General features: G+C 40.0%; 1 protein-coding gene across 1 annotated transcript in view; it reads right to left on the bottom strand.

Annotated features, from left to right (window-relative positions):
• LAMA2 (laminin subunit alpha 2) overlaps window positions 1–20,933 on the bottom strand; it is a 646,095-nt gene that overhangs the window by 350,329 nt on the left and 274,833 nt on the right. The window contains exons 13-14 of the mRNA XM_018556291.1: window positions 13,050–13,157; window positions 9,540–9,751 (exon numbers count right to left, since the gene is read on the bottom strand). Of these exons, the coding sequence (XP_018411793.1) occupies window positions 9,540–9,751; window positions 13,050–13,157 (320 nt within the window). The remainder of the gene's footprint in view (window positions 1–9,539; window positions 9,752–13,049; window positions 13,158–20,933) is intronic.

Genomic DNA, 20,933 nt, shown 5'->3' with positions numbered 1-20,933 from the left:
GCCTGTGGCGGTATTAAGGGTCTGGTATGGAATTTTTTTTTAAAATTTGGAGGGTGGGGGTCTCCCTTTTAATTCCTACCAGACCTAATGCATCTTTTATTTTTAACTGGGGGGTCCCTCCTAACATTCCTACCAGACATAAAGGGTCTGTTATGGTTTAGGAGGGGGACCCTGTGCTTTTTTTTTGTAATTCTATTTTTAAAAAACACTCTCCCCGCTCCGGCCGGGTCTCCGACTCACCTGAGCACATGTGCTTCAACGCGGCTGAGTGCTTCGGCAGCCTTCGGCTGCTGTACGGGCTATTGTGAATAGCCCATACTGCAGCCCTTTGGTTTGGCTGGCTTTCTGCAGCCGAAGCGAGCCAAAGGATTAGCCGAATGCTCCACCTAATTCTTCACCTCTTTGGTGAGTAATCCCTAAATGTTATCGATTTACAGTGTACATCCACTTTAAAGTGTATGTATGGAAACCCAGACAATAACTTCTCTTTTTGCTTCCTTTTGGCTTGTTAAATTTACAACTGAAAGTGTCTTGTTATAAATTTTTGTAAACGGCAAAAAAATACTGATCATGTCAGACATTTAGAGCTGTCACGTTTCCAGTGCTCATTTCACGTGTTATCAACGGGAGAGTATTTCACCCACCCAGTCTTTATCTTGGGACTACAAAAGGATTAGCTTTAAGCTTGTAGAGATAGGAGAGTAGGAGGGTCTCAGTAGCTTAGTAAGAGAAGAGAAAAGTTGGTGCTCTGACAACGTTTACAAATACTGTGTTGTCATTCCATAACAGGGCTGGGGAGCGGGGTGCATCTCTGGCAGATTAACCTCTTGCCGTCCGCCCATTAAGAAAAAACGGATGGACGGCAGACTCGCATCCGCGGGTTGCCGTCGCCAGACGCCATTTTTGTCCTGCTTGCGCGCGCCCCCTAGTGCGCGCACGGGCAGGAAAGACCCGCTCGTTACTACAGCCGTTGACGGCTGTTTCACATACAACCGATCAGCGGCTCTATAGCCGTCGATTGGTTTTTTACCCAACGTGACCCCGTCTTTTATATTTTACCAAAAAATTTGGTAATAATAAATGTTTTAGAATTTAATATAGGGGGAGATTAAAAAAAAATCTGTAGTTTTTCTTTAATATATTAAAAAATAAAAACCCCAGCGGTGATTAAATACCACCAAAATAAAGCTCTATGTGTCCCCAAAAAAGGGTATAAAATTCATTTCAGTACAGCGCTGCATGACGGAATAAATGTCAGTCAAAGTACCGCAGCGCTGAATACTGAAAAATGGCCTGGATGGGAAGGGGGTTTAACACCGCGGATGTCAACTGGTTAACATGCATTTTTTCATACTTGCAGGGTCATTACAGTATATGGATAAAGCATGGGACAATGTGCATGTATTGCAGATAGGTACTGCATGTGTTTTTTTACTTTTTATTTTGCCCTGACATATACCTAAATAATGCAAGAACAACATGCAAAATACAGCAGACCCTAAACATACACTGCAAACCAGAGCTAATGTTTTACTGCACTATATATCAGCAAACCTACAAATATTACACAACTTCATTCATTTTATTCAACCACAAAAATCATGTTAACTGTAAGTTCGATGACATGACAAAATAATAAAATCTGATATATCAGGGATATTAGATCTTCTGTTGAAAATACAATTCTAATGTTCCTTTGACTGAAATACTATTGTACATGTTTCATAAATGAATCTTCAAATGCATTTAGAGAGAAATAAAAAGCACAAATCTAGATGGATGTTTAGATACATCTAAAGCAGCCCATACACCTGCCAATTATCGTACAATATTTGCGGGAAATCCCGCGAACGGGATTTGTCTTACGAGCAGGCTCAAAAACCCGCCGACAATCGTACGATTGTGGCCTGCTCGTGAGACAAATTCTGCACGGGCTGGTGTGCGGAAGCGCACACTGCCCGTTCAGCATTGCAGTCATCGGAAGCCCGCCCATCAGTGGGGCCGGTTTGCGATGATTGAAAGTACAAACTGCCTGTCCATGATGGGCAGATCGTACGTTTTTTTAATTACCTTACAACCATCGCAAGATGGACAACCATTGCGATGGTTGTAAGGTGTATGGCCAGCTTAAGACTGTAGCTAATTATGTATGTTTTTTTAACATTTAAAACAGCTCTGCTCAAAAAAATCTTTATCACAAACATTCTCATGCAGAAAGCATTTCCCTTTTAGAGATGTTTGATTGTTCAATGTTTATATATTAAATTGTTGTTAAGCCTTATATACAAAGACATTTCTTTGCTTTTCTTCCCTCATATACGACAATGCAAATCAAAATCAACTCAATGGAACTTGAAAGGAACGCAAAACATCTCACATGCAAACAGTTTACACACACAAAACATGTAAGTTCAAATTTATGAATGAACCATGACAAATAAAATAACCTCCTAACTTTCTTTCCTCCTAACATTTTCAGGCCAGTTTACTAAAGGAGCTGAGAACCTTTACACAATAAATTGTGTGAATATTTGCTTTAATTATGCAGTGGTGAAAACAAAAATCCTGTTATTTTGAGGAGCTGGGTGGGAGGGAGGGGGGTCCAGCCCAGCCCAGCTGAGACCCCTTCAGAGCCCACCATAGACTCAGATTGGCTGTGCAGCATCTATGGTGGGCTCTGCAGGGTCACTGTCAGGTGGGTCCTGCGTCCAGTGCGTTGTCACTAAGCCCTGCATCCAGCGCGTTGTCACTAAGCCCTGCGTCCAGCGCGTCGTCACTAAGCCCTGCGTCCACCGCGTTGTCACTAAGCCCTGCATCCAGCACGTTGTCACTAAGCCCTGCGTCCAGCGCGTTGTCACTCAGCGCGGTGTCCAGAGCGTTGTCACTCAGCCCTGCGTCCAGCAGGTCACTCAGCCCTGCGTTCGGGGGTCACTAATCCCAGAGTCCATTGCGTCACTAAGCCCTGTGTCCAGTGCGTCGTCACTCAGCCCTGCGTCCAGCCGGTCACTCAGCCCTGCGTCCGGGGGTTCACTAATCCCAGCCTCCGGGGGGTCACTAAGCCCAGCATTACTGGGGGGGGCAGCCCAAAGCCGTGTAAGGGGCCCCAGAATTTCTGATGGCTGCCCTGTGCACTGATCCTGCAGCCTGGATAGTTGGATAGGGAAACATCCATGGAACAGCACTGTAAACAAAGCTGCTGATCCAAGATTGTTATAAGGATGACAGGCACATGGAGAGAACAGAGTCCAGTCCAGTCCAGAAAGATTCAAGATCGCCTGTGCTGGAAGACACAGATCTGATCCAATGGCTGAGCAGTGCTGTAGCTGGTTCTCCTCAAGGCGAGATATACTGTAGCTGCTGAGTACTTCTGGGTTGCCAAGTGTCAGACGTTGCTAGGCAAAGAATTTCAGAGGTTCACCTCCTTTGCCGCCAGCCAGCAGTACGATCGGTCCACACAGGAATGCGTGATATTAAAATTCCCTGTGTTCCAGTGCACTACGATTGCAAAAAACAGTGCATGCTCGATTGTTTTGCAATCGCACCGCAGTGGAACGCAGGGCATTTTATTACCATGCGTTCTTGTGCGGCCGATCATACTGCAGACGGGGGGCATGTCTGCAGTGCCATTGACTTGAATGGCACTGCCATGCCTCCTCCCACTCCAGAGCGCAAACAGACTTTATTTATGCAATCCCTTGCGTTCCGGTCACGGGACATTGCGGTAGACGTGCAGGCTGGTGGAAACAAGCCCTAAAAGTGGAGTGTGCAGAGTCCTTTATATAACGGAAGGGGGAGGGGGGAACATTGAGTGATTTGGCGCCATCTAGAGGAAAGAAACTAGTAGTGGTATAAAGCTGCTAGGAATGCATCAATATAGTGATAGGCAATACAAACAATAATAATAACAATATTAATAATTGTAATAAAAAGATAATATAAAGATAAAGATACAACCATAAAAGACCTATGAGGCAAGAAGAAATGTTTTTGAATCATTGGTGGAATGTTAGTGAGGGGCCACATGTATGTACAATATGCATGGATATAGACACATTGCATGCATGTACAATGCACAAAAGTGCAAAAGAATCTTTTAAGATTTGGGAGAAAACATATATTTTCACATTTCTATTGGCAATGTGAGCCACCTGTATGTACAGAACGCATATATGTAAACATATATGCATGAACAACATGCAAAGGCGTTTTCTTTACATTTGAGGAAAGGATAAGGGGGACTTCATGAGTGAATCTTTGTAGTAGGATCAAGGTGAATACTGATATGGACAGCAACATGCGTGTACAACGCGCATGGATGCAAGTGCATATGTATGTGTGTGCATCGCACAGAAGTGTATGTGCTTGACATTTTAATCAGAATAAGGATAATTTAGTAAGGGACTTTCTGTAAATATCAATATGGGGAGCACCCCACACATATATGCAAACACACATGGATGCTAACGCATGTGCATGCATGGACAATGCGCAAAAGTAGAAAAACATGTGCTAAAATTTGGGAAAAAGAACCAGTAGTAGGTGTCAGTATTTGGCAAAATCAAGGAATTCCTTAGTACCTACAGAATGTCAGGTTGTGCACAGTATAAGGTTGATACAGTGAGAGCACTAACTATCAAGAGTGTACAAGATGGAATATACAGAAAAAATACCAAGACGCTTAGGCGTGTCAGGGACTGGGTCGGATGTATAAAATCACATCATTATATGATTGTATTATGATCCTATGTCCTCTACACACTTCCTCTGTTATCTCAAGGAGTGTAATTAGTCCTTCTAGTTCTTATTGTGGGACTACAGAATAATTAGCCTTTATGTTGTAGAGATAGGAGAGTAGGAGGGGTTGAGTAGTTTAGCAAAAGTAAACCGGGCAGGGCTTACATCACTTAGTACACACAAAAATGCTGTGATGTCAGTCCAAAACAGGACTATGGAACTGAGACCATTTCTTACAGATCATTAGTTATTTATCTGTACTTGCTGAGTCTTTAAACAGATAACATTGCAAAATGTGCCTGTTTCATAGACATGTACTTCATATTTTTTATTTTGTAATTCCTAACAAGCACTTTAAACACTTTAAAATTGTTACAATCAGTACACTGGGCTGTAGAGATGCTAGTGCAGCCCTGCCAGTCACTTTATTGCAGAGCTGCATTGTGCGGGCATTTTTGTGGACACAACTCGGCTCATCACTTTGTCCTCTGCCACTTGATTGGAGAGTGTGGCAGGGGTAGGCAGAGAGGGAAGAATAGAGAACTTTAATTGGCCGCAGCTGTGTCCGGGACTTAACCTTACCCACCGGACCCAGAGAGCTCTGCACTCCTGGTGATCTTTGATCTCTCTCCAGGGTGATCTTTGATCTCTCTCCAGGGTTGTCTACCCCTGCTCTACCTGATTCAGAATTCACTACAGTATAATGATTCACAACTTGTTTTATGACACAGGATTTTTGCCACCTACAAAACCCTTCACTCCATCAGCAGCCACAACAGGTTTTGCAGTAACCAGCAAATTATGTTTTCTAAATATTTTCTGCCAATGTGTTCGCAGTATAACCAGGTGGAACCAGGGTTCCTTGGACACCTAGGGTTCCGTCTGAGGTTGCTTGGGATTCCTTGAGCAATGGGCCATTTCTGACTCTTAGATAAGTTACTGATGACACCAAGTATCTTTTTAGATGTCTGTGGGAGGTGCATTCCTCCCACTGGCCATCAATATAAAGAACAATTTTCCCACTGGCCTTTAGTGTCAGGGGCATTCTTACTAGTGAGCACCACACTAATGTAGCATGAGATGTGGATATAGTAATTATTGGCAGGCCTTTCCTGAGACCTAAAATTAATTCCAAGGATGCCTCCATGTTATAAAGGCTGAACAAAGCTGCATTGGGTTTGTACAGACTAGAAGTTGTACCTAGCTAAACAAATACATAAATCCTTTTATTAAGACCCTTTGGTCGTGTTTCTGTCCTTAAGATAAATCTTCCTGCATATAGTTTTTTTTAAATTAAATTGTACAATAGGTTAACATCATGTCTCTTGTAGAACCCCTCTCAACTTGAATGCATGACCCACCCCTAATTAACCTACAGTGGCTTGCTTAAAGCATAGCAAACAAGATGTCCCTGGAAATGTTTTTTTAAATGTTGGCACTATGTGAAAAACATCACTATTTAAAGAAACTACTGCAGGTTGTCGACATGTTGCATCCGAATCTTGTTTAACTATAACTCTTTTGATGTTTACTATAATTGGGCTAGATGTGAAACTGCTATACACAAAAGCATTTTTATACTGCAATACACTGAATTTGTATTCTATTAGCTTTTTCAATTTTCATTAGGTTCCGCTATTTGGAAAATGGAGTTATAATGTGTTTAACAGTTTCTCCAGTTATTCATTTAACATAGCTGCAGTGAGATCATTCCTTGGTGAGCTCGCTTTTATTCCTGGAGAATTGTAATTTAACACAAAATACTGGCACTGAGGGGTGCTGAATTTCAGAACTGCAAAAGTGATTCTCTGTTAAATATCTTAAAACAAAAGGCACATGAAACCTATTGAAGTAAATTGGCTATATGAAATTGTTGGATAAATATATGAACATAGTTAAATTCTTTCATTTATGTGTAAAACTAAAGTGCAACCTAATTTTTAAAAGTGTGTTAAAGGAGAATTATGGAGTATACCTTTTTTGCCATTTTTAGTTTCCTAATGTTACAGAGTACATTTTGCAAATTTTGCTTACAATTCAATATAATATATTAGCTCCATGCTGAGAAGTGATCCTCCCCAATATTCTCTCCTCCCATTGAGTGACAAAGTCTTGTAGGAGCTGCTGCATGTTCATGAGTATAAGCTCAGGCGCAGAAGCTCCATCCCACCTACCCTCCATGTTGCTGCCACTATCTCTTCTTCTTCTCTCTGGCCAAACATTTAACACTGTCCCTGAAGCTCAATCCCACCTCCCCTCCATGCTGATGTCTCTCTCTTCTTCTCCCTGGCTCATTGGAAATAACACAAAAGAGATCTGCAGCAGCACTTTAGTTTGTCACACGCCGTCTCAATAGATCGGGAAGTGAGCGAATGCATACCGTCGCTCGCTCACTTCTCAATCATGTCCCTGCCGAGAGCAGTGATTGGCAGTCACGGCTCCCTGCAGGGATTCCCCCCTCCCTGCTCCGATACTCCAGCGCTGACTGGCGGAACAGACGGGGGAGGAGACAGGCACAGCTGACTCTGCCTCTAGATAGGCAGAGCCAGCTGTCACTAATGCAGCTGGGTGGATCTCGACAGTAATGTCGTGATCTGCCCTGGCTGTGGCAGTCTCAGTATACCGCGAGCTGTAGCTGTATAATGAGAGCATAATGTGGGCTGTAAGGCTATGTGTTGCCCAAAAGTAGTGTAGTGTTTATTTGTGCGTTAAGGCTTGTTGAAGGCACATTCAAAGTAAATAGGCTGCTTTATAGCAATGTGTGTCAATGTACACAAATGTGAACAAGGTTAAGTGTTCATAGGTTTCATAGGTTTCATAGGTTAAGTGTGACATAACCAATGAAAAGAAAATATACATATTTTCAATGAGCACATACTGTATTTTGAGCCACAGAGTCTTCTGCATAATGACCTGGTATCGTATATGCATAATTTCTAATGATACTAATAGTTGTAATTATAAGGCCTCATTCACACTGGCCTAGACAAATATGCATTTACAGTATATGTGTTTATAGGAAAACATATAAATTCATATAATGATGTCTAATGCTATTGTCCAAGCTGTGCATTTACCTGCATTTAAGAAGAGAATAATGTCACCAGCACATCGGTGTCATTCTGAACCTGATGAAGGGGACCCCTTGTGGCCCCGAAAGCGCTTGTATTAGATGGCAATGTGCCATTAAAATGGATCATTGATTTACTATTGCGGTGTGCTGGTGACATTGTTCTCTTCTTCTGTGATATACACGGTGCCTTCCGTGGTCACCACGAGCACCCACCCAGTTTGGGTTCTTTCCGTTAGGGGTGCAGCAAGACATCTCGTTTCTAAAGTTTACCTGCATTTAGGCGCATTCCGTTTAGTTGTGTTTAGATTAAAGATAATTATTTGTGTCCAGGGTCTGATTGGAAGTGCTAAACCAGTGTACATGCAGATAAACTCGTGTAGAGTCAGATACACAGAAGAACTTAATCTAGGAAGCATACATTTTGTTTATACTTCCCAGATATTTTTTTTTCATTTAGTAACTTAACACAGGAGTGCTTGTGTGAATGTAGCCTAGGACAGAAAGCTCAGGTGTTTTTTAAACCCCTGGAATTTTTGAAGGATGCTGCTGTCAACTTCTGTCATTCAGGCTGCTTGAGAATGGAGTGCAGATCAGGGGTCATGATAGCTGCTGGGGCGAGTATTCTGCTCTCTCCTCCCTCCAATAGCAGCAGGGAAGAGAAAAAGCCTACTTTCAGTGACACCACTGATGCTGAGACATTGTTTACCTGACCACTGTCAGTCACATATTTTACTGCGGACAGAATGTGCTTGCTACTAAACTCATACATTACATAAATTTTGGCAAGATGCTATTAACATTCCCCTCTCTCCACATGGGGGGGGGTTGTAGTTTTACATTTTTGTTTTGTGCACTGGGTGAACTTGTCCAGCAGTGTATATATGGATTTCTTTTTATTATCCCAGTGGTGATCATTCTGCATTGGGTCAATAAAAGTATTATGAAACACCATGACTGAAACCTTTAAACAAAATATGAACGTGTATAGGCTTAAGGATGTTAATCGATATGAAGCTGAGATCAAGTACATGTAGCATGACCTCAAAGTAGCAGGAAAAAAGTTCAAGAGTAACAGATTATTTTACAAAAAGAGTAAACCTAGATCTATCAGACAACAACACACAAAAAAAGCCTTAAAAGGTAGACTTGATGGACCACTTCTCCTATGTTTCTATATCCCACTTAGTTTTTTTTTTAGATTTTTTTAAAAAAATGCTATATGTGTCCTTGCTCAGTTTTTTTTTAAACATTTACACTTTTAAAGAGAATGTAAACTTGTTCTATTATTATAATTGAATGATTATTATCATTATTTATTTTGGTCAGAACTAAAAAACATTGAAATATTGTATACTTTGTAACTTTGCATTTGTTTAGCCAGCAGGTATCTGACCTTTGCTCCTTTTTACATTTTACCTTATCTATTTTACAGCCTGTTGAATAAAGCCTTTTGTTTACAAACTTTAAAGTATAATTTGCACACAGCTGAATGATTTATCAGCAGGGACTCTTCCGTTATGGGACAGCCTAGTCTGAAATTTCAATCAAACAAGACCAGTCATGAGTTAGGCTGCTACTACAATGCTTCTTCTAGTTAACCATAGTGTTCTTTGAATCCTTTGTCATATAGTACATGTGTTTCTACAACAAAGATTGCATACGTATATTTTAAAAAACATACAAAAAAAAATTTAAAAATTGAATTTTGTCAAAGTGTCCGTTCTATATTTACCTGTAGATAGCATCTTTCTGATTACTGTAAGTTGCACGAATTAGAAGTTTATCAATGTTTGCCAGAACTGTCATGAAGTCATGTCTGCTGATTGGATATCCTGCCCCATGCATTTTAAAGTTTTCAGGACGCAGTTCAACTTTTTCAGTGCGTTCTTCAAATGGTTGTAAGTCAATACCATCATGTATGGTGCTAATCAGCAAGCCATTTCCCTGTGAATATTATTCAAAATATAAAAACAAAACAAGATATTGTCTACTTGGTTAAAAATAATACAGTTAAACATATGAGCGTGTAATTTTTTTTATTTTAACCTACTTATAGAGATGGGAGTGGCTTGAACCAGTTGCCTAGATTGAAAATGACCTTCACCCCCAGAGATAAACAGTACATGTCTTTGATTACTACTTATCTCTACCTCCTATTCTCTTACTGATGAGAATAAAATAATTTTGCTGAGCTGACAGTTCCTTTTTATTAGGAAGAAGTACCAAGGAGTATGGTTCTGCTTGCTTGCCTAATTATCCACACGTGTCTAAATGCTTATGGCACCCTTATTCACAAAAACAAATATGTACTGCCAAAACTGTTGATTACTGACAACCAAAATAACATTCAGGGGTCTATTCACTACGCTGCCATAGGCAGCCGAGTGAATAACCGACCCGAAGTGAAGTGAGCCGAACACTGTTCACTTCAGGCTTGTACGGCTGATTTCAGCCGAACACCGACTAAAATCAGCCTTACATCGGCTTGCTGCGGCTGGCTTCGGGTCTGCCAAACATGCTCAGCATGTTCGGCCGACCTGAAGTGCAGAAGGAGTTCGACTCAGCCGATCCAACATCTGGATCGGCTGAGCCGAACCTCCGGCAGGCTACTCGCTGCTGTTCGGCCTATTCTCATAGATGCCAAACAGCAGTGAGTTAATAGGCTCGGCTATTCTGCTCGGTACCTCTGTGGTACCGAGCAGAATAGAAAAACAGTTAAAAAAGTAGAAAAAATAAAATAGAAAACGTTTGGGCGGAGCTAGCAGTGACAGCTAGCTCCGCCCAACTGTTTTCTGCTGCCGTCAGAATATATATAAAAAAAAAACCTTAGCATGGCTAGATTCCTAGTGGCTATTTCACTTTGCAATAGCCAATAGCAAACTAGATATTGCACCCACCACCTGCTGCTGTCAATCACTAGAAGGGGACCTAATGGAGAACTTCAGGTCCCCTCTGCTGATTGACAGCAGCAGAGGGTGGATGCAATAGCTAGTTTGCTATTGGTTATTGAAAATTGAAATAGCCAATAGGAATCTAGCTATGCATTCTTATGCTGTTTTTTTTAAATTATTTTATTCTGACGGCAGCCAACGGCTCCGATGTCAGAAGAAAAAAAAGAAAAAACAACATAGCAGGGAAAAGTTTACTCTGCTCGATCGAGCAGAGTAAAACTTTCCAGGAGAAAGTGTTTCTCTCCCAGCGGGCGGGAGCCACTATCTAATAGCGGGAGACTCCCGGAGCATATGGGAGAGTAGGGCTGTCTGGAGATCAGCATCCATGGTTACCTGATCTGTCTGTGCAAGTGGCTGTAGCCAGCCGTGAGATCACAACTGGCTCCACCCAGCAGTCAGTAGCAGGCTGTCGGCTGGCCAATGGCCGGCCTTTCAGCCAGCTTCGGCTTTCACCTTGGCTCAGTCGAGCCGAAGCATAAGCATTCGGCTCAACTGAGCCCCTCGGCCAACTGCAGGCTATATTGAATAGTCTGCTGAACCGAAGGGGTCCTGGGGTCAAACCTAGCCGAAGGATCCGCCGAAGCTACGGCTAGATCCTTCGGCAGTTTTGTGAATAGACCCCTCAATATAATGTAAAAGACTGCCAATAACGAATTACTCCTTGGGCCATAATTAAAGGGGCTTTTGACTGTTGGGAGAATGGCAGAAAATAAGAGTTTATGGCACATGTTCACAAAATGTATTAATAAAATAAAAAGTTAAATGGCTAGCATAAGGAGGGTGGTGGATTTAGAAGGAGGGCAGCCACATCAGGTGCAGGGCAGGGTCACACTTAAAAAAAGGGCTGAAGCTGACAGGTATGCTATCGTTTGATGAAAGTCAACATTTAAATAATTTCAAGTACTGTATGCCAAGTCTTTCATATTCAGATTATTTTCAGAATAATTTTTTTTAGTGACGACCAAAAATTTGTTCGTTATTTCAGGATTCAGGTCCAAAAGTCAATTCATTTTGTTAATCAGATTAATCTGAATCCAAAATTTTTGTTTATTTCGGATGAGTTAAATGATATTTAAAAACAAATTTTCGTTGCAGCAAAGTGACATTAGAAAAAAGTGACATTTTTCTTTTTAACATTTTGTGGCAGGGGGGGCTTATAGGAATTTGAGTGCACCCTTTAATAAAGAGGGCACCCAGAAACCGCGCCCCCCTCGTGAATGGGGTAGTTGTTACCCCTACTCATTCAACAAAGAAACAGTAAAATTGTTTCTTTTTTATTACATCATGTGACTTGTTCCGCCCCTTTGTTGACAGAGTCCTTATAATAGAAATAATGCTATTCGGGAGTCCCGAATAGCATTCAGGAGCTCTGCTCCAGAATGTCAACTAAGGGGCAGAACAAGTCCGGTGATATCATGACTGGCTCGTCCTTTTTGTTTACATTCAGGTCGGAACCATCATTTTGCGGTGAGAGTCCATTCTCTCACCGGATCAGTCTTGGTGGCGGGTGACGGGTATTTTGTTCTTTCCACGTTGGCGGCGGGGGTCTATTGGGATTCTACATCGCTGGACGATGTGATTGATGTTTGGGTTACATCGGTGGACTTTTTTTTTCTATATAAAATACTTGAAATAAAGGACTTTGTATACGGTTGTGTGATTATTTACAATCTTACTCTTTATTTTGTGAATGAGTAGGGGTAACAACTACCCCAAACTCATTCACAAGAGGGGCAACATTTGGGTGTCCCCTTTATGAAACAAATTCAGTTAATCCCCCTGCCCACAGACCCCCACAGCCATCAGGCCATGTTTAGGGCATGTGGCCTAGTAAGGTGCAAGGGGGTGCATGCTCATCATCCCCCTTTCCTGCTCTGCCAAGGTGCTGCTTGGATCAAGGGTTTGGTCAGGGATATTAGGGGGACTCATGCATTTTTTGGACCCCCCTAAAATTCCTACCAGACCTAAAGGGTCTGCTATGCTTGTTTTAACGTTTAACAACACAAGTTGATTCCAAATGACATTCATCCGAATTTAATTATCAGAAAATTCGGATATGTTCGGATTCGTTAATTCTTTTATTCGGAAATTCAGATGCATCTAAATTTCTAATAATTAATACAAATTTTTATTTAGAACTAAACAAATCACACATGTCTAATTTTTTTCAGTACTGTCAGTTACTTTTTATGCCAATCTTTTCTGTTTCTCTTAAATGTAAGTTTCTATGTTTTCAAAAAGTGCATGAGTTATAAATATAACATCAAAGAAAAAGCTATAAACATTCCTACCTCAATAATGATATTTGGGTGACCTGTTAGCTCCTTGTCACCGTCATCATCTCTATCAGATGAGTCATAGGAGATTGTGTACGTTAAAAGTCCTCCCACGGCTCCAACCTACAGAAGATCAAAATAAATTGATTACAGCATTTATTTTGCCAACCTCTGGTGTTTCAGTGAGTTCTTTTATTTGATTGATGTTAATTGATTCATCTTGCATATTGATCCAAAGTGCAAGTTAAACTTAGAAAAAAACACAAAATCAATTGGGGAAAAACATTATTAGTAGCAACATAAAAGTCATTAGAATCAATGCTTTAGAAGCTCTTACGTTAACCTCTAAGCATATGTGAATAATAATCAGCTGCTTTTACCTTCAAATTTCTGAATGTTTTCGACTCAATCTCTAGGTGTAAATCTCTTTCCATTTGAAATAAGCTTGCAACCACATCATGTACATAAAATACATTTTGCTTCAGATCTCACTAATAATGTCATATGGGAGTATTTACATAGCCCCCATATAGAGCATTCAGCTTCAATCTAGCAGCCAGCATAGACAAAGGGCAATGGGCATAATAGTTTATCTTTGAACTTTTTGATACTAAAGATTATTAAAATGTTTTAACAGGGATATCAGAATCCCAACTGGGCTTGATAATTCTCCATTGGTTGACACGATTATTTAGTGCACCACATGTAAAACAAGTGATTAAAAAGGTAACAAACCACAGTAGATTTCGTTTATGACTGAGTAATGAATAGTTTGATCTGTGAGCTGGGAGCTCAGATCTCATCTTTAATACAGGACACATGAAAAATGCATTACAACCAGACTGCCTTGAATGCTCTTTATGTATGACAGGGGAGGTCAAGATATGCAACATTTCTAAACTATAGAAAGCCCTTGTGATATTATTTGTGCATTTAGAAACCTACAATATTTTTACCTCCTAGTTTAGTGGCAGTGACTTCATAATATTACACAGAAAGCACATAATAAGTGTTTTGTGGTCCCCAAAAAAGTCACAAAGAGCTTATTCAGGTGCCGTGCTTTGGCAATGAGAATTCATTAAAAAGTAGTCGTAAACATGAACCTTTCTTAACAGAAATATGGTCTGCAATTGCTAATATACTTCTAAAAATGTTGGTTGACTTTCTGAGTTATTGATCTTATTCCTGATCTGCTAAATGTTTATCAATATAAAAGGCAGAAGTCCTTATCTGCAGCATATATGTTCTTACTTAATTACTTAGGGTAATTAAGTCAAATAGCAGATGCAGAATAAGAGGTCAGAAAAGGCAGCCTCTATATTTCCCTCAAGACAAGTTTTCTTTAAAGAGACACTAAACTCAGGAGTGAAATCTTGAAAATACATTCAAATACCTTAATTATTAATAAAAACGAAGAACTATGTATTGTAAAGTAGCTCCAAGCAGGGGCCATGGGGAACAAAAGTAGCCACCCTCCAGAAGGAAGGACGGTGTCAGCACCAATTCAGAGATAATTTGAGGATCTACAGCCGAGTGATACACACATAAAATACATTTTTGTTTATAGTTAAGGTACTTGAATGCATTTTAACGTTTTAGCTCCTGAGTTTAGTGTCACGTTCAGACTGTCAGCAATATTTTATTTGTTTTTTTTGTTCTTGACTACATTGTGATTGGATTTATCCATTTAAAAGAGAGATCATATGTTAACATACATGTATAGATATTTGTCTCCTATCATTCCAACATCCTCAAATTTTATCCCAACCAGACCAGCCCAGCTTTTTGAGAAATTTTGATTACTTCCAATATTGAAATCATTTTTTACATTTAAAATCTCATATTTTATTTATACTGTATGTAAAACGTAATATTGAACTTTCTTACTTGCTCCCACTTGACCTGTTAAATATAGCTGGAAGCATTTTGTTCGTTTTGTTTGATAAGTGCAAAAAAACAATAACATTTGCTCATGTCAGAAATGTAGGGCTGTCCTGTATGCTGTATACACTTCTTGTGGTATCTTTAAAAGGCTAATTAGCCCTACTAGTTCTTATTCATGACAACAAAATGATTAGCCTTTATGTTGTAGCGATCTAAAAGTGGGAGTGGTTAGGTAGTTTAGCAAAGGGCACTGGGAGGGCTAAAAATGCTCAGATCACAAAATAAACTGCATGTTGTCAATCCACAACAGGGCTTATGAGTTGTATGCATTTCAGGCAGATCCATAGGTATTATTCTGTATTTGCAGGGTCTTATAAGTCATACTTGAAATGTACATATATTGTAGATATGAAAAAAAATGAAAAATTCCTTCAAATATCATGCCTGAAGGGTCCCCTTAACCTGCCTGTGAAGTGGCGGATCTGTAGGATGTATAGAACCTGCTGCAGCAAAACTGACATTTCTAAAAAAATATATATTTTTTTCTCTTAAAGTGTGCAGTTCCCCTCCCCAAACAATACCAGACCCTTTAGGTCTGGTAGAAATGTTAGGAGGGACCAATGTTTTAAAAAAAACTGTGTAGGGTTCCTCCTAAAAGTCATACCAGGCCCTTAGGATCTGGTAGGAATATTAAGGAGGGACCCCATGTACAAAAAAACAAAAAAGGTGTGTGGGATTCCCCCTTAAAGTCATACCAGGCCCTTAAGATCTGGCAGGAATTTTAAGGAGGAACCCCATCCCCAAAAATAGGAGGAAAAAACATGGGATCCCCCTAAAATTCCATACCAGACCCTTGATCCGAGCATAGGCCTGACAGGGCCGGAAAGAGGGGGGACGAGCGAGCGCCCCCCCTCCCTCCCTCCCTCCCACACCAGGCCACATGCCCTCGGCACCGGCAAACTGCGAACATCCCATAAAGTTCGGCGAACGCTCAAACTGCCGATGTTCGATTCGAACTCATGTTCGAATCGAACACACGGCTCATCCCTATTACTTATGAGGCCTACTCTTTTTTCTTTACCTTTCTACATTGACATTACCTAACGAAGCAACAGTTTAGGGAAAGCTGATAATAAGTCCAGTTAGTTACCTACAAAAATGGATACCTTTATTTTTAAAAATAGGTCATTGAATGGGGCTGCCCATTAATAGTTTATATACACTGCTTGTCTTAACTTTCCTATGTAAATTTGATTTTGGGTTCTATAAGATGACAGGCCTGTGTATGTTTATTGCTTCAGTATAAAGAACAGCTTTGAATCAACACAGTATTCCATGGCAACAAAAATAAATCATATTCCCTTCCATAAAAAGTTGGCTGTAAATTACAGCAGAAAGCTAGATACACATATTTTGACAACATTTGTGTGAGCAAATAAATTAACTTTCCTTTGAGAGGGATGCTTTGGTAATATATAAAACACAGTTGATTGCTATAGGTTGCATTCATTCACTAATTTCCGTTATTTTTCAGTGTTAACACTCACTGCCATTAACTTAGCTGGTATCCTCCCAGCCTTAATGCTAGCAGTGATACTATGTAGAGCAATCACAAAGGTAACATTGCTTTCATCTGTAGAAAGACACATCAGTCATGCACAAATGTATAAATAGGAGTGATTTCTCTGGGATTACATTACATGCAGCATGTTTATTTTGATCTATTAAAAAGTCATAAAAAAAGATTGGTTTCTGACATCTGATATTTTCACTTCAGATAATAAGAAGTTAATCTATTGTTATGGTATGCTGTATATACAGTGCATTGTAATATTAAAAATAAAATATAGCAGTGTAAATTTAGACTTTTTACCATGTTAATTTGACTATAGGCTATAACATTTACAGTGAATAGAGTGACAGAGGGCTGCCCTGCCTCTTATGATTGTCAGCAGCTCTTCACATCAGTAGTCTTATGAGTCTATTATAGGTTATGTAAATCAATACAATTTCTTTCAGTTAATATAAAAAATTCTTGCAGTTGCAAAAAGAATAGTGACAGAAGCTAAGTAAAATTCAATATACTTCAAATAATATTCTTAAGTTATTTCCTTACACAAATGTAGTACTACAGACAGCCTTTGTTAGTTTCTTCTACTTACCTATACATATGTGAATTTTATTTATCTTATCATAATGATTATTGAAAATAAGTATTATTTTAGGTTTACTGGTACTATAAGGAAGACATATGAAAAGCATGCAATGTTTAAGTTCAGAAATGGTATATGGGTTTGCACTGGTAAAAACAAAGGCATAACTCCACCCATCACCCTGCTATGGGGCCCATCTTAACAGGGATAGTATGTTACAAAATTAAATTTGAAACTTATAAAAAAAAAATGCTTTATAGCTGAACCCTGGTGAAAAACATTTTTGTCGTTTTACTATTTACTAATATCTGCCGAAGGGCCGGCCGTTCTCCATGCAAATGCAAGCTGGGCGGAGACAGTCGTAATCTCATGGCTCGCTCTGCCCAGTTGTAATTACAGATCAGTGTCCCCAAATGACCTGGGGATGCTGATCTGTCATTAAACAATAACAACTCGGCATCGGCCGGCTGAAATCAAGGCCGGCTCCGCCCAATTGTTTTTCATTGGCCGGGATCTGCTAGAAGACTCTGGCAGGTGCCTTCAGCAAAAAAACCCATCATTTATTTGTTTTGTGGCACAGATACTTGTACTTATGCAAGTAAGGACAATAATTACTCTGAAATTGATGATTTGATTTTTATTTGTGTTGCTACAGCAAATCACAACATTACTTGTACAGCATACTTATAGTACCTCATGTTTGCTTTGTAGCTTCACTTTAAAATCCTGAAATTGCCTTTTTATTTTCAGGTGTTTTCTCAGGATAAGCATGCAGCTGAAGGCAATTATTGCATAAAATGACCACAGCTCTGTAAATGTCCTTGAAGTGAATAACACTGAAAAAGTAGTAAAGCTACTCTTATGTTATCTATTGATACAGGGCTTGTACTAGATTTTTCTGACTTTTTATGTTTTAAGAGTGGGTTGTGACTGATACTTTATTGCAATACCTTTATGCAGTTGGAATGTATTCAGTCTAACTCAAAGTTCTTGAGCTCCTCGACTCCAGTAACTAAATTCCATCCAATATGTTACAAATAACAATGAGTAAAATATAAATAAATAAATAATGTAAAGCATGCTGTATAGTAATGTGCTGAAGTCACTAAGGCACAGAAAACATTTGCCTATTTTTCTATAAACTTTTTTTGACAGACTGTGGAGTCCTTAATTTATTTTCATACAAATAGCCTTCAAAGTCCATTAACTACCTTTGAGTACTGTTCTTATTCAAATGACTTACAGAGTTTTCATTTGCTGCTGTAACAATATATCTGAATTTACTGCGTTGCCTTCACAAAAGCAGTCTCCCCTTACTGCTCATAGAACATTTTATTTTGTGTTATGATCTGCAGATATGAATATTTAACAGTTGTATATATGCTAAGCAGCACTGCTTTTTGTTTTGTTCTTTTGTTTTATTTTTTGAACTGCAAGTAAGTAACACTGATTGTCAATAGTGGTTGATTAATAGGTTTACCAAAAATGCAAATTAGTTTCCTCCACAAATGTGTCTTTTGCAAATAACCACTTCAAAAAGGGTCTTTTGACTTTGGACCTAATTTACTAAAATAAACGCACAAGGGCAGAGTCATTTTCTATGGTATGCTGGCATTGTGTATCACATGAGCTTATTCACATCTAAGTTTCTACTTTTTCCAAACGTTATCATTGTTACAGTATATAATATGATTGTTCATGGATTGGAAAACATTTAAAAGAAAACAATTCAGTTCATTGAAACAGAGAAAATCACATTTTATTTTGGGCACACCTCTACTGACAGTATTACATGACCGGTGACTTGATCTCCCTTGTTCATTGATACATTAGTTTGTTTGCTACTAACGTTGTGTCTCTGTAATAGTATGCAATCTCCTGTATGCTAGATGAAGTGTGCGTGAATGCTGGATGCAGCTAAACTTTAATCAGTTGAAATGTAAACTAATGTGGGATGATTCTGTAACCCGTCATCTTCTACTTCAGTCACTTAGTTTCCCCCCTAACTGTACTAATTGGCTATTGGAATATGTGAACTGTGGATTAGGGATCGATCAGTTATCGGATCCACTGATAATCAGGACCAATATTCCCAAGTTTTCCTAAGGTTACATTTACCGATATTGCCGATAATAAACACTGTGCAAATTTCAGCCAATTCTTGAGAAACGGTCCAAGATTTGCACAGTGGGTGCCGCTGTCTGGCCGGCATCCCTCGATCAGCTGATCAAAGAAGCTGGTCATAAAATCTATGTAGGAAAAGAGTCGGCAGCCAGTAAACCATTGGTGGCCGGTGGCCGCTGTCAGAATGCAGAAATAACAGCAGATAGCAAGGGTAGCAATAGCTAGCCTGCTATTGCTGGCTATTGCAGACTGGTTATTGCACCTGCCCACTGCCTGCTGTCAATCAGCAAAGGAGCGGACCTAAAGGAGAACAAAATGCACCTGGACTTAATAGGGCTTGCATTCGAGAGGTGAATTAAGTGTTCACAATATACAGTATAGCCTGCTTTACCAAAAGTTAGTTCTATAGTTCTATCTCGGGGGGGTGGGGTTAATGTGATCCTAGATTGTCCCCCTAGGTATATTGTTGGTGATATAGTCCATGAGTGCACCCCTGTACAAGTCTTCTACTAACCTTAATGTTGGTGGTATAGCGGTAACCTGTAAGGGAGGTAGATCCCAGCTCCTCCCCAACATCGTCTTTGGTGGAAGCTGGTATGTTCCCCAGCATATATAGCCCAGTCCAGTGGCACCATGCCCCCACCGCTGTCAATGTGTGGTGCTGCTATGACGTAGGCATGTGCCATTGGGCATGCAGAGGTCTAAAATTGACACTGCACATGCACAAAGCACAGAAAAATCTCTGAGCCTGATGAAGGGGACCCTGCATGGCTCTGAAAGCGCTTGCAATTGAGAGACAGCAGGCGCCAATAAATTGACCTTTTTTTGCTTAAATAATTGGTCTGGTGTGCTGGTGACATACTTCTACTATTAGTTTGTTGGTGGCCCCATCCACAGTCATTTCAGGCACCCATCTTTTCCCCTATGTGGGGATTCCAGTAAGGAGTGCAGCACGTATCTTCTAAAAAGCACAGAAAATGCCACAAGATGGATGAGTTGTGTTAAATTTGTGATGAATACAATGGTTTTGTTATGTTTTTTTTATTGTACTAGATATTCATTGTCTCTCATTCATTTGAATAGTGCCTTAGACATTACTGATGAAGTGGAGAGCTGCAAGTGGCATATGTTTTGTGAGTAAAAGGTTGCTGAAAATACTTTGGTTTTGTGAGTTGGCTGAGGGAAGCTCACTACCTGTTAGAGAGGAATCCTGTATGTTTAGTTAGAGCCTCCTTCCCAACTCGTTCTCCATCCTTCCTGGTGCTCTACCACATTTTGCTGATGCTCTGCTTTGTATTACTGAACTGTCACACAGGCAGTCCATGAGCCGCCCCATCGCCTGGCAACTAGGGACACCCCTCTGAGCTCAGGACCCGTCACGTGTGCATTCCGATCCCCTCGCAAAGCCGCACTGACCACGCTACCAGTTGCCATGCTCTCTCCGTCTTTGTTGCAGTTCAGCAAATTCTTTACCTGCCTGGCAGTTTGCGGGCACCTTTGAATGCTCTTTACAGATGATTGGTTCTTTTTCTACAACGTATGGCATTTGACATACTGACACGAACATGTTTATTTGTTTTATGATAGTCAACGTTTTCTGACATTTTGATGCCCTGATTACATTGTTTACACTGTCTGATGCTTTATTTTTGAATTATGGCAGGCTCTGACATTACTATGATGTCATTGGGAGGTGTCTTGAGATCTTGTGATAAGTTTTAAGGTATATGTGTGTATA

Source organism: Nanorana parkeri, unplaced genomic scaffold, assembly GCF_000935625.1.
Source record: "Nanorana parkeri isolate BGI_ZX_2015 unplaced genomic scaffold, ASM93562v1 scaffold232, whole genome shotgun sequence".
NCBI lineage: Eukaryota > Metazoa > Chordata > Amphibia > Anura > Dicroglossidae > Nanorana > Nanorana parkeri.
The sequence above is the reverse complement of the archived record's forward strand: the minus strand, read 5'-3'. Positions and strand labels throughout refer to the sequence as shown.